The sequence below is a fragment of the Sus scrofa genome, chromosome 15 (genome assembly GCF_054392235.1).
Source record: "Sus scrofa isolate SSC_HxYL_T2T_F1_AM1 chromosome 15, Sscrofa_HxYL_maternal_Yorkshire_Landrace_v2.0, whole genome shotgun sequence".
In the NCBI taxonomy this organism is placed as follows: domain Eukaryota; kingdom Metazoa; phylum Chordata; class Mammalia; order Artiodactyla; family Suidae; genus Sus; species Sus scrofa.
This window is the reverse complement of record NC_139397.1, coordinates 148,033,455-148,047,797: the sequence shown is the minus strand read 5'-3', so window position 1 is coordinate 148,047,797 and position 14,343 is coordinate 148,033,455. Positions and strand designations below refer to the sequence as shown.

At 49.4% G+C, this 14,343-nt stretch overlaps 1 protein-coding gene across 7 annotated transcripts in view; it reads right to left on the bottom strand.

Annotated features, from left to right (window-relative positions):
• Window positions 1–13,020, bottom strand: part of SAG (S-antigen visual arrestin) — a 38,495-nt gene extending 25,475 nt beyond the window's left edge. For 4 of the 7 annotated variants that reach the window (XR_014828840.1, XR_014828841.1, XR_014828842.1 and 1 more), the window contains exons 1-5: window positions 12,798–13,020; window positions 10,918–11,954; window positions 9,619–9,742; window positions 5,954–6,014; window positions 2,023–2,067 (exon numbers count right to left, since the gene is read on the bottom strand). Coding sequence is in view for 4 of the 7 variants with exons in the window: in XM_084998312.1 (XP_084854438.1) it covers window positions 2,023–2,067; window positions 5,954–6,014; window positions 9,619–9,693 (181 nt within the window). In the remaining 3 variants the exon portion in view is untranslated. 7 annotated transcript variants of the gene reach the window in all.
• Window positions 13,021–14,343: the final 1,323 nt, after the last annotated feature.

Genomic DNA, 14,343 nt, shown 5'->3' with positions numbered 1-14,343 from the left:
GAGGAGCAGCACCTGCCCTCCGGCTTATGGTAATGACTCTAAAGGGCTGGGAGTTTCCACCCATGAACCACATTATTTCACCTCCTTACTCCCCCATTTCCCCCATCCTCCCAGCCCCTCCTCTTGACCCACCAGCTCAGGGATCTCAGGGGGGTTTTAAACAGTGTGAATTCACTTGGGTTCTGAGGGCAGGAGGTCTGGATGAAGATGAGAATGAAGATAAGAAGCAGAGGGAAGGAGTTCCCGTTGTGGCTCACTGGTAAGGAACCCAACTAGAATCCATGAGGATGCAGGGCTTTTGTTTTTTGTTTTTGTCTTTTTGCCTTTTCTAGGGCCGCTTCCTGCAGCATATGGAGATTCCCAGGCTAGGGGTCTAATCAGAGCTGTAGCTGCCAGCCTACACCAGAGCCACAGCAACTCGGAATCTGAGCCATGTCTGTGACCTACACTGCAGCTCCCGGCAATGCCGGATCCTTAACCCACTGAGCGAGGCCAGGGATCGAACCCACAACCTCATGGATCCTAGTCAGATTCGTTAACCGCTTAGCCATGACGGGAACTCCGAGGATGCAGGTTTGATGCCTGATCCTGCTTAGTGGGTTAAGGATTCCGCATGGCTGTGAGCTGTGGTGTAGATCTCAGGTGCAGCTCTGATCTGACATTGCTGTGGCTGTGGTGTAGGCTGGCAGCTGTAGCTCCGATTTAACCCCTAGCCTGGGAACTTCCATATGCTGCGGGTGCAGCCCTAAAAGGACAAAAAAAAAAAAAAAAAGTAGAGGGAAACAGTGCTAGGTAGCAAAACAGAGTGTGCCTGAGCTGGCCTTGTGCCTCGAGGGGAGTTTGGGGGGTTGGGGGCGCTAAGGGACCAGGTGGAGAGGAGAAACCGCCTCCAAGAAGAAATCCTTTTCGCAGAGCTGGAACCTTACTGGGCTTTCTCTCAACCAGTCGGCACTGCTGAAAATTCAATGTGATTAAACAGATGCAAATTGTGCCCCCGGGAACCAAAAGAATTATAGGAAACTGCAGGCTTATGAGGATGGGCTGTTCACAACCGTCGTTAATGTGGTAAATACAACCACACGAGCTGCTTTATTCTCCAACGGAAAAGCAGTCAGAAGCGGTCCCCTTGGTGGCTGTGGCTGGAGGATTGCCTGTGTCTGCCCAAGGACAATGACCCCTCGCCGCTAAGCTCCGAAGGGCCACTGATCGCTTGCTTGTCCGTCACCCAACGTCTATAAGAGGAAGGTGCCCGAGGTGACCTGGTTTTACGCCTCCTTCCCCAGGCAGCGCTTTCCTGCTCAAGCGCTGGGCTTTGGGGGTGAGAACTGGCTCTGGTGTGAGAGAGCAGGGCGCCCAGGAGGAAGCGAGACAGCAGAGGGGGCCCGTTTCTGCCCTGTCCCCTGCATGCTGACGGCCCTGCCTCTGACGTCCTCCAGGGAACAATTCCTTGTTGGTTGCCGGTAGCAACCATTCAAAAAGGCATATTTAGACTGGAACTGAGTCAGTGACATTATCCTAAGGATAACTCGGATCGGCTCCGATTTAATTCACACAATGTCATTAGCACCAAATTGCTCGCTGCGCACGTCGCAGCTGCCAGAGATCTTTGAGGGTGGTTGCTGCCGTGGTCCAGAGCCCCTGGAGTCACCAGAAAACCCACCTCCCAGCAGCCTCAGTCTCTCGCTTTTCAGATAAACCCACCGAGTCTGCGCTGGCACAGAGCGACAGGACACGGGCCGGGCTTGCAGGCCTCGGAGCCAGCAGATGGGCTCTGCCTGCCCGTCCTTGTCCTGCTCCCTCAGAAAAGGGCTGCCCTGAGCCTTCACCCCCATCGGAAAGATGGGCACAGGGAGCTCCGGTGCAAATGGGGCCCGTGACCCAAGGATCAGACAGGGGGTGTGGGCGAAAGGGCCGAGCAGCGAGGACGGGTGTGCAAGAGCCTTACACACACACACACACGGCTTCCTCGAACCCAGCCACACCAGACCACCCCTCCACGGAGTCCTGGGAGTGCCACCTCACCTCTCTTTCCCTTCACAAGCTCAGGGTCCACCAACACGACACCATCTAAACCAAAAGAGAGAGAACAGTGAGGGGGGAGGATGTGGAAGAGACTGGAGGCGTCTGTGTGTGTGTGTGTGTGTGTGTGTGTGTGTGTGTGATTGCACATCGCAGTGCAATCGTGTTCATTCTAAGAAAATCAGGAAGGGAGGCTAAGCAAAGAAAAAACACAGTCACTCCCCGTTCACACCACCCAGAAGTACCACTGTCAAGTTATTAGCACAGATGTTTTTCCAGTTGTATAAACACGTATGCGAATTTTTTTTTCAGGGCTGCACCTGCAGCACATACAAGTTCCCAGGCCAGGGGTCAATTCGGAGCCACAGCTGCGGGCCTCCACCACAACCATGGCAACGTGGGATCCTTAACCCACTAAGCAGGGTCAAGGATCAAACCCTCACGGATACTAGTCAATTTGTCACTGCTGAGCCACACTGGGAACTCTCACATATATGAATGTTTGTACTAAAAACAATGAGATCTCGCTATACATCTTATTCAGTTAACTGCTCTCCTCTCTCAGCTGTGCAGTACAAACATCTGTTCACACACACACACACACACACAGACACACATAATATGTACTAATCTTTTTTTGGCTGCACCCGTGGCATACTGATGTTCCTAGGCCAAGGATCAAACACGAGCCACAGCAGTGACAATGCTGGATCCTTAACCTGCTGAGCCACCAGGGAACTCCAATGTGTACTAATCATTTTAATGGCCACACATTTTCTTTGTTAAATGAATGTGCCATAAAATGATTTAATCACCCCCCTTTTGTAAGGGTATTTAGGATGTTTCCAATTTTCGCCATTGTAATTAATATTGTTATGAACATCCTTAGAGATAAATCTTTGTATCTATCCATGGCAGAATTGAATTTGGGTTTTTTATTTTATTTTTTGTCTTTTTGTCTTTTCTAGGGTCATACCTTTGGCATATGGAGGTTCCCAGGCTAGGAGTCTAATTGGAGCTGTAGCCATCGGCCTACGCCAGAGCCGCAGCAATGCCAGATCCGAGCCGAGTCTGCAACCTACACCACAGCTCACGGCAACACCGGATCGTTAACCCACTGAGCAAGGGCAGGGACCGAACCCGCAACCTCATGGTTCCTAGTCGGATTCGTTAACCACTGCGCCACGACGGGAACTCCCTGAATTTGGTTTTTGATAACACACTGCCAAATGAACTTCCAGAAAGAGTTCTACTGCAGGACATTCTCATCCTGCTGCCTAAAAATGCCAGTCTTTTACATTTGGATTCTTTTTTTTAAAGAACAGTTTGAGTTGAAATAATTACAGATTCACAGGAAGTTGCAAAGAAAGCACACAGAGGTCCCTATGTATCCTTTATCCAGTTTCTTCCAGCGGTTACATCTTAGATAATTACAGTACAATCTCAAAACCAGGAAGTTGACATGGGTGTCATGTGTGAATAGTTCTAAGCCATTTTATCACACGGAGATTGGCGAAACCACCAGTGCAATCTGGACACAGAACTGCTCCTTCCCCATAAAGATCTCCCTTTATAAAAGCTATCCCGGAGTTCCCGTCGTGGCTCAGTGGTTAAGGAATCCGACTCGGAACCATGAGGTTGCGGGTTCAATCCCTGGCCTCGCTCAGTGGGTTAAGGATCTGGTGTTGCTGTGAGCTGTGGTGTAGGTCGCAGATTCGACTCAGATCTGCCGTTGCCATGGCTCTGGAGTAGGCCGGCGGCTACAGCTCCGATTAGACCCCTAGCCTGGGAACCTCCATATGCCGCAGGTGTGGCCCTAAAAAGACAAAGACAAAAAAACAAAAAAACAAAAAACAAAAAGCAAAAACAAACAAAAAAAAACCTATCCCTCTGTAGGCACACCCAACTGCCTCCTCAGACTATCCTTAGCGGCCCCCGCAGCCACTATTTAGTCTTCCTTTTCTATAATGCTGCCATCTAGAGGATATTATATATCCTACTGTATAGAATCATACAGTATATGGCCTCTTGAGACTGGCTTTTTCCATTCATCAAAGCATCCTTGCAACCCAAGCTTTTGCATGGATTGGTACTTCATCCTTTTTCACTGCTGAATAATATTCCAAGAAACAGATGTGCCCCAGCTTGTTTATCCTTACTCATCTCTTGAGAGACATTTCTGTTGTTGTTGTTGCTTTTTAGGGCCATGTCCTGAGGTCTATGGGAGATCCCAAGATAGGGATTGAATCAGAGCTACAGCTGCTAGTCTACGCCTCAGCCACAGCAACAAAGGATCTGAGCCATGTCTGGGATCTACACCACAGCTCATGGCAAGGCTGGATCCCCAACCACTGAGCAAGGCCAGAGACTGAACCTGCATCCCCATGGATGCTAGTCAGATTAGTTTCCACTGTGCCACAACGGGAACTCTCAGTTGAGAGACATTTTGATTCTTTCCAGTTTGGAGCTATTACAAATAAAGCTGCTACAAATAATCACATAAAGTTTTCGTGTGAACGTAAGTTTTCATTTCTCTGGGATGCAATTGGTGGGTCATATGATAAGTATATTTTAGCTTTTAAAGAAACTGCCAAAGTATTTTCATAGAGTTGCTGTTCCTTTTACATTCCCAAGAGCAATATATGACTGATCCAGTTTCTCAACATCTTCACCAGCATTTGGTGTTATCACTATTTTTAGTTTTAGCCATTCTGACAGGAACACAATGAAATTTCATGGTAGTTTTAACTGGCATTTCCCTAATGACTAATATTGTTCAACATTTTTCTTAAATTTTCTTTCTTTTTCCTTTTTTTTTTTTTTTTGGTCTTTTGTCCTTTTAGGGCCTCATCCACAGCATATGGAGGTTCCCAGGCTAGGAGTTGAATTGGAGCTGTAGCTACCAGCCTACGCCACAGCTACAGCAATGCCAGATCTGAGCCGAGTCTGCGACCTACACCACAGCTCACGGCAACACCGGATTCTTAACCTGCTGAGCGAGGCCAGGGATTGAACCTGCAACCTCATGGTTCCTAGTTGGATTCGTTTCTGCTGTACCATGACAGGAACTCCTTAACTTTTCTTTTTTGAACATTTTTCCTTTTATTTTCTTTTCTTTTTTGTCTTTTTTAGGGCCGATCCCACAGCATATGGAGGTTCCCAGGCTAGGGGTCTAATCGGAGCTGCAGCTGCCAGCCTACACCACAACTACAGCAACCTGGGATCGGAGCCACGTCTGAGACCTACACCACAGCTCATGGCAATGCCAGATCCTTAACCCACTGAGCGAGGCCAGGGATTGAACCTGCAACCTCATGGTTCCTAGTCAGATTCGTTTCTGCTGCACCATGACGGGAACTCCTAATTTTAATGATTTTTATTTTTTTCCATTATAGCTGGTTTACAGTGTTCTGTCAGTTTTCTACCCAGGTACACATACATATATACATTCTTTTTTCTCACATTATCCTGCTCCATCATAAGTGACCAGATATAGTTCCCAGTGCTATACAGCAGGATCTCATTGCTTATCCATTACAAAGGCCATAGTTTGCATCTATTAACCCCAAATTCCCAGTCCATCCCACTCCCTCCTCCTCCCCCTTGGCAACCACAAGTCTGTTCTCCGAGTCCATGAGTTTCTTTTCGGTGGAAAGGTTCATTTGTGCCATATATTTGAGTCCAGATATGTGATCTCATATGGTGTTTGTCTTTCTCTTTCTGACTGACTTCAATCAGTATGAGAGTCTGTAGTTTCATCCATGTTGCTGCAAATGGCATTATTTTGTTCCTTTTTTACGGCTGAGTAGTACTCCATTGTGTATAAATACCACATCTTCTTAAGCCAGTCATAAAGTCAGTATTTTAAAACACAAAACTAGCGATTGTCAGACGTCTTAAACCAGCATTAACACTCACTCCAAACTCAACTTACCCACAGGCTCCACTTGGTCGACATGGTCTATATAGTCTCTCTTCCCCAGGTAGATGGTCACCTGTGGGAAGAACAGGTCTGGTTTCTAAACGGCCAAAGAACACCAAAGTGTTCATGTTAAAATCACCAACGATGGAAATAGGTCGACTAATCTTGGATGAGGAGCCCCTGGCTCTGTGCCTCATCCATCACCTCTCTCCCTTCTTGGATGTAGGAAGAGACAATGGATTGCAGGCAAGGTGTGATCTTTCCTCAACATCATAAACTGCTCCAAGGAATTCTTCCCACCCCTTTGGATAGGCCCTGTTCTCCCCACCTTTTCCCATCAAGCCCAGGTCTGATACCAAACAGGTAAATTATTGAATTAATTGATGATATTTAGTGGGAAGTTAGACCAATGCAAATGAGGCTCCCCCTCCATCTGCATGCTGAGCCTTTTCTTTCTAGCTGTGAATGAAAGGTTTCTCCTCCTTGGTAGAAGAATTTCGGGACTGAGCACAGAGGGAGATATCCTGAAATCCTATCAGGCGAATGTCTCTGCAGATAAACCCAAACCCCTGCCCTGGAGAAGGGGGGAAGGGGTCCTGGATGGGGAGAGAAGACCATGACTTCAAAGTCCCCAGCGGCAAAGGTCTCTTTACCACGTAGGCCCTTGGTGGGAGAGCATGGGCTGGGTTCACTGCCACTCACCACTTTAACTCAGGGCACCATGAGTGCCTTGACGGTAAGAATTCTTCATTCATTGTTCAGCTATCCCAGTATCTAGTACGGTGTCTGGTACATACAGGAATTTAATCATCGGGAGTTCCCGTCGTGGCACAGTGGTTAACGAATCTGACTGGGAACCATGAGGTTGTGGGTTCGATCCCTGGCCTTGCTCAGTGGGTTAAGGATCTGGTGTTGCCGTGAGCTGTGGTGTAGGTCTCAGACGTGGTTCGGATCTCGCATTGCTGTGGCTGTGGTGTAGGCCGGCTGCTACAGCTCCGATTAGACCCCTAGCCTGGGAACCTCCATATGCTGTGGGTATGGCCCTCACAAGACAAAAAGACAAAAAAAAAAAAAAAAAAAAAAAAAAAAAGAAAGAAAGAATTTAATCATCATTTGCTAAGTGCACCAATGAGTGAGTCCATGGACCCTGGCTAGTCCCCTTCTTCCCTAAGCCTCTTAAATTCATAAATTCGTATTTTTATTTCCATAAACACTCAAAATAATTGTTGTCAGCATGAAACCGTCTTTATCCACCCCTTCATTGCAGGATCCTGGAGTGACCCTCTATGGCCTCCAGGCTATTTGTATTATTGCTGTTGGAGGACCTGGGGGACAGCGTAACCAGGTGACTGGGACAAGGGTCCGGGTTTGATGGTGAAAGGAGGCTTTCTAGGCAAAAAAAGTCAGTGTGTACAAAGCCCAGAGCCAAGAGGATGCTTCCAGAACCGCCGGGGGTTTCGTCGGCAGGTGAAGGGCCACCAAAAGGATGGCAGACAGGGTCTTTCAGGACTTGACCCTAAAGAGTTTGGGAGGATGTGGAAGCAACGGAAGCGGATGAAAGGGCTGCATCCAGTGTCGTTTAGTGCTTGTCATGGATCAGGTATCAAGCTAAGCACACTGACCACATGGCTTCATTTAATCCTCAAAACTACTCTATGAGTAAGCTTTAAGCCCATTTTATAGAGGAGACCACGGAGGCTTTGGTTGCATTGGCAGCAGGTGGAGAAGGCACTGGTGAGGGCAAAGCTGGTAGTGGGTGGGAGGGAAAAGGTAAGGAAGAGAACAGGTCTTCTTTTCCAAGCTTCGGCTGTGAAAAAAGGAGAGCTAGAAAGGGCACGGATCACGGGGAGCTGGCTGTTCTTGTTGCTGTTGCTGGGGTGCTTTTGGGGGGGCCCACATCTGCAACATGCGGAAGTTCCCAGGTCAGGAATCGAACCTGTGCCATAACAGTAACCAGAGCCACAGTACACAGCAACAGATCTTTAGCCTGCTGAGCTGATCCCTGATAAGGAACTCCTGTTGTTGCTGCTTTTAAGATGCATGAAGTGGGTACTTCTTTTCTTTTTTCTTTCTTTCACTTTTTAGGGCTACTTCTTACTTTTCTAATGTGGCTACTAGGAGATTTAAAATTAGATGTGCAGCTTGCATTGCATGGTGTTGGCCTAGGATGTCGGCCTCTATGAAGCCATCGAGTGGCATGAGGAGACCCCAACCATACAGGTTGGGTCTCTCAGGCCAGGAAGTTCATGGGTACATCTTTTCTCGCTCTTTTTTTTTTTTAATTTTAGGACTGCTCCTGTAGCATATGAAGCTTCCCAGGGTAGGGGTCAAATCAGAACTGCAGCTGCCAGCCTACACCATAGCCACAACAACATGGAATCTGAGCCGCATCTGCAACCTACACCATGGCTCTTGGCAACGATCCTTAACCCACTGAGCAAGGCAAAGGATCGAACCCATGTCCTCATGGATACTCGTCAGCTTCTTTTTTCTTTTTTTTTTTTTGTCTTTTTGCCATTTCTTGGGCCACTCCCGCGGCATGTGGAGGTTCCCAGGCTAGGGGTCGAATCGGAGCTGTAGCCGCCGGTCTACACCAGAGCCACAGCAACATGGGATCCGAGCCGCGTCTGCAACCTACACCACAGCTCACGGCAACACCAGATTGTTAACCCACTGAGCAAGGGCAGGGATCGAACCCACAACGTCATAGTTCCTAGTTGGATTCGTTAACCACTGCGCCACGACAGGAACTCCACTCGTCAGGTTCTTAACCTGTTGAGAATGGGAACTCCCAAGCACACATCTAGACCACCTAATATGCCCTGATGGAGCCAACAGTGGCAACCTCTCTGCCAAGTACATGGAGTGCCAGTATGAGTGGCTGTGCAGCCACAGTGCAGAGTGACAGAAAGGGAGCAGCAGGAGATGCTGTCTTATCCAGTGGCCCTGGAGGCCCTGCCAGGTTTGAGGGCATCGTGGCTGGACTGGGAGACAGAGGGGGAGAGTTGTATTGATCCAGCATCAGGGCTTTCTCCAGCCAACTAGACGATAGGAGATGAAAGGAAAAAGGCCCCAGCGAGTTACAGGTGTTGACAAAACAATGTCTGAAATGGTAAGCCAAGAGTTCCCACTGTGGCTCAGCAGAAATGAATACGACTAGTATCCACAAGAATGCAGGTTCGATCCCTGGCGCCACTCAGTGGGTTAAAGGATCTGGTGTTGCCAAGAGCTGAGGTGTGGGTCGCAGACACAGCTCAAATGCTGAGTTGCTGTGGTTGTGGCGTAGGCCGGCAGCTTGAGCGCCAATTCGACCCCTAGCCTGGGAACCTCCATATGCTGCAGCGGCTCTAAAAAGTACAAAAAAAAAGAAAAAAGAAAAAAAGAAAAGAAATGGTGTCTTGGGCTCAAGGCTAGGAAAAGAAGTAAAATTGGAGGTGAGGGGCTGGGGGCTGAGAGATTAGGAAAATTAAGGGTTTGGGGACTAAAGTCTGATTGAGATTGGAGAGAAATTATATTTCTGCAATTCACTCATTCATTTATATCTCATTTATCACCCATCTCAGAGACCGAAAACAGACAGCTTCCATTAACGTAACAAAGTTTTGGAATCGATGTCTATTCAAAAAACTCCTTTAAAAAATTATTACCGTCAAGCTCCTCAGCTCGGTACCACTTACCGATTTGTCCCGGGAGGTCTTCTTGAAAATGACGTGGTTTGGGGTAGACTTACTGGCCTGCACGTTGGCTGCCATGGTATCTGGCAGTTTCTCCCACCTTGGGATGTGCGTCAGGTGTTCGAGGCTGGGGGAAGGTAAAATCAGGCTGAATACAATGTCAAGAATGTTCTGGGAATACAACCTGCTGGTGAAATGCCATCTGTCCATCAGACATTTCCTTCTACCTGCCCCCATATCCATGTTTGACTAAAAAGGCCTTTGTCTGGTTTGTATTTTACTATGGTGTGTGTGTTTTTGGTTTTGGTTTTTTTTTTTTTTTTTTTTTTTTGGCTTTTTAGGGCCACCCCCACAGCATATGGAGGTTCCCAGGCTAGGGGGCGAATTGCAGCTGCAGCTGCCGGCCTATACCACAGCCACAGCAACATCAGATCCAACCTGAGTCTACAACCTACGCCACAGCTCACAGCCACGCCAGATCCTTAACCCACTGAGCGAGGCCAGGGATCGAACCCGCAACCTCATGGTTCCTAGTCGGATTCATTTCTGCTATGCCACAGTGGGAACTCCACGGTGTGCTTTTTTTTTTAAGGTGTTTTATTTTTCTTGATGAGCCTTGAATATTTCTTAGTAAACCTCATTAGGAAATCCAGATAGGTTCCAACGAGAAAGTTTTACTTTCTGACTCTTAGGATCTCACGTGAAGCCAGATTGAATTGGGAGTTCCCACTGTGGCATAATGGGATTGGCGGCTTCTCGGCAGTGCCAGGACACAGGTTCCATTCCCGGCCTGGCGCACTGGGTTAAAGGACCCGGCGTTACCTTAGCTGCGGTGTAGGTTGCAGCTGTGGCTCGGATCTGATCCCTGGCCTGGGAATGCCATAGACCAAGGGGTGGCCAAAAGGGGGAAAAAAAAAAGCTAGATTGAATTTAAAATTCTACCATGACAATGTATAATGGCAATTAAAACAGAAAAAGTTCCTGCAAACCATAATGTAACCACATCACAAACATCATTTGAAAAATATATTAAATTCCCCAAAGTTCGTTTGGCAATCTTACTAAGCAGTGCTTTCCTGTGGCTACTCTGATCACTCCCCAGGGGGAGGCCCCCTGAGTTGTCTGAACTCAGTGCATTTCGAGTTTCCTTAACAAGAAACTGTGTAGAGGAGGTGAAACTGGGACAGACTGATGACATGAAAAGGCCAGTCGTCCTGCCCTGCGTTTGCCCCTGCCCCCCGCGCCTGCCCCCCACATCTGCCCCGAGTTTCTGCAAAGGCTTATGGGAGGGTGGTCACGTACCTGGTGCCACCAGCCGGGATGGGCTCAGGGTGCCAGGACAGAGGTTCTGTGTTCCGTTGGTGAGCAAGCAGCCAGCCCTGCTGTCTGACCAGATGACCCCAGGCAGGCCGGGCTGATGTGTGCGGGGAATTTGTAGGAATCTGGAGACGGTGCCCCCCCAGGTCTCAATGTCTAGAAGCCAAATCCCATTTAAGGAGCAGAGTGGCAAATTGGATTAGTGCTGAGACGGGGAAACGGTGGTTTCAGCAGTTCTTGGCATTAGGCGGCCTCCCAGTCTCCCTCCTGAGGGGCTCACGGTGCAGGCGCCGTCGGGCTTGAGGAGGCAAGGCTTGGGGGAGGGATGACAGCTAAATGAAAGCTACTTTTTATCTTAACCCACTTCGGGTTCTGGAAATAGACTGCTTATCCCTCCACTCCCAGTATCGCCAGGAGAAGGGATTTTCGAGAGCGCCACCAACTTGATTAAACCCAGCAGGCAGCTAATCCAACCTTGGGGGTGGGGGTATAATCGCGAAGGTCAAGGAGGAATGTCAACCTCGAGGTGAATCCCGGTGTCATGCAAGCCACCTAGCCACGGCCTGCTCCTCCACCCGCGTCCTGGTGATCGGGTCACTGGTCCTGTCAACGTGTCCCCAGAGTCCCTGGAATCTGTTCAGCCTGCCCATACCCAGCACCTTCTCTTTTTTCTTTTTTGCTTTTTAAGGCCTCACCTGAGGCACATGGAGCTTCCCAGGCTAGGGGTCAAAGTGGAGCTGTAGCTGCTGGCCTACACCAAAGCCACAGCAACACAGGAGTTGCATCTGCGACTTACACCATAGCTCATGGCAATGCTGGATCCTTAACCCCGAGCGAGGCCAGGGATCGAACCTGTGTCTTCATGGATGCCAGTCAGATTCCTTTCTCCTGAGCCACAGAACTCCCCCAGCACCTCCTCGAGTCCACGCTGCCCCTCGGCTTCCAGGACAATGGCGTCTCCTGCTGTCTACATCCTTCTCTGCGCTGCAGAGGGGCCTCCCAAGTCCTGAGCCGTCACCCGCCTGTTCAGCATCTCCCGCCGCGAGACGGGCACAGATCTTTAGACCCACACGCTCCAGCCTCTGCCCGCATCCCACACTGAACTCCCACTATTGTTTTTGCCCAGAATAATCCTCTTCTCCCTTCCGGTTCCGGCTCAAGAGTCATGTCCCCCGGGGAGCCCTCCCCAGCCCCCCAGGGTGGGTTGGAGGCACTCTCGCCGTTGAGGCTTGCGTGGGAGATTATTTTTCAGTCTCTCATCCCAGACTTGACTCTAGGTTCCTCGAGGTCAGGGACCCATGTGGTTCAGCTGGCCTCACCTGTGTATTCCAGTGCCCAGAATACCCAGAGAATGGATGCATAGGCTGCCCTGGCCACTCACACGTGTGTGTCATGGACTCGGGCTGGTGTCTGGGAACGAAGCCAGTCTAGGCAGAAAGCCCGCTCTGATGTTTGTACCTATTGAACCACTGCAATGGGCTCCCATCTAAGTCTGGATAAGGTCTGCAAGGCCCTGCGTGATGCGGGTCCCTTCTTAGAACCTCACTCACTTCGCGCCAGTCCACTGGCCCCTTGGCTTTTCTTCAAACCTGCCTTAGGGCCTTTGCGCTGTTTCCTCTGTTGGAACACTTTTCCACAGACAGACACTTGGCCCACTCCCTGGGGTCTTTACCTCGACGTCACCTTATGCCGTTGTATATAGCTCACCACCCCCCGCCCTCCCCCCCTCCCCCGCATTACCTTCCTCTGCTGCACTTAGCATCTAACACACCAGATCCCTCATTTCTCGTTTGCTGTCTGCCCCCACCCCGACCACGACTAGTCTGTAAGCTCAAGGACCATAGAGATTTCTGACTGTTTCATACCTATCCCACTTCTAGCATCCAGCATCGGGGTCTCCTGGAGTTCTCACTGGGGATTACGAAGCCGACTGCAGTGGCACAGGTCACTGTGGAGGTGCAGGTTTGATCTCCAGCCTGGTGCAGCGAATTAAGGGATCCAGGGTTGCGGCAGCTGTGGTGTAGGTCACGGCTGTTGGCTCAGATTCAATCTCTGGCCCAAGAACTTCGCATGCTGCAGGTGCGGCCACTAGGGGGAAAAAAAAAATGGGAGGCCTCCATAAATTTTGAGCAAATCAATGTGAGTCACTGGATTGTAAAAGTGTAATAGCTGGCAACAGCTCAAGTTGGGGACACTTTAAAAAACAACTTCTGGGAGTTCCTGCTGTGGTGCAGGGGGTTAAGAACCTGACTGCAAGGAGTTTCCATTGTGGCTCAACGGTAACGAACCCAACTAGTAACCATGAAGCTTCAGTGGGTTAAGGATCCAGCGTTGCCGTGAGCTGTGGTGTAGGTCGCAGACGCGGCTGTGGCATAAGCTGGCAGCTGCAGCTCTGATTCAGCCCTTAGCCTGGGAACTTCCATATGCCTCGGGTGTGCCCCCCAACCCCTCAAAATAAAAGAATTTGACCGCAGCAGCTTGAGTTGCTGTGATGGCAGTGTGGGTTTGATCCCTGGCCCAGGTACTTTCATATTCCATGGGTGTGGCCATTAAAAAAATAATAAAATAAATAATTTCTAAAGGAGAAAGGTTTTGTTTTTTTTTTTAATGGAGGAATGCCAGCTAATACAGGTAAAGGGAATGATGGAATTAGAAAAACGTCATTTGACAAACTCTAATAGTGTTAATCATGCCCTTTTATTTTCTGTAATTCTGATGTGATGACATCTGGGGCTCTGCTGCCATCCCAGGCCCAGCTCTTTCCGGGAGGCAGTAAATGATGGTCTTTCATATGCAAATCAACGACCTCAGAGCCCAGACACCCCAAGGCCTCCTTCCCGCCTCTGTTGGACTCTCACACTCTGAGCCACCACTGTGCTGCTGTCCTAATCCCCCTGGGACCAGATATCAGACAGCTGGAGATAACCCCTGCACCCCTGCTGAAATAAATAGCCAATCTTAAGCCTGCTTCTCCTGTCTCACCAGTTCTTTCCCATGGAAACCACAAAAAGGCTCTTGCCCCTGTTTGCTCCTTGGCCCTTCTAACCCCCTTACTGGCCCCAGTGCTTCCCGGTGCCACTCTTTTGGGGAACTGTAACAACCTATTGTTGCAATAGCAATTGTCTCCATTGATCTGTTGGCCTCATCATATCTCAGTAACAGTAAAACTTACTTTTTTTTTTTTTTTGTCTTTTTGCCTTTTCTAGGGCCGCTCCTGCTGCATATGGAAGTTCCCAGGCTAGGGGTAGAATCGGAGCTGCAGCCGCCGGCCTACACCAGAGCCACAGCAACGTGGGATCTGAGCCGCGTCTGCAACCTACACCACAGCTCACGGCAACACCGGATCCTTAACCCACTGAGCAAGGCCAGGGACCGAACCTGCAACCTCACAGTTCCTAGTCAGATTCGTTA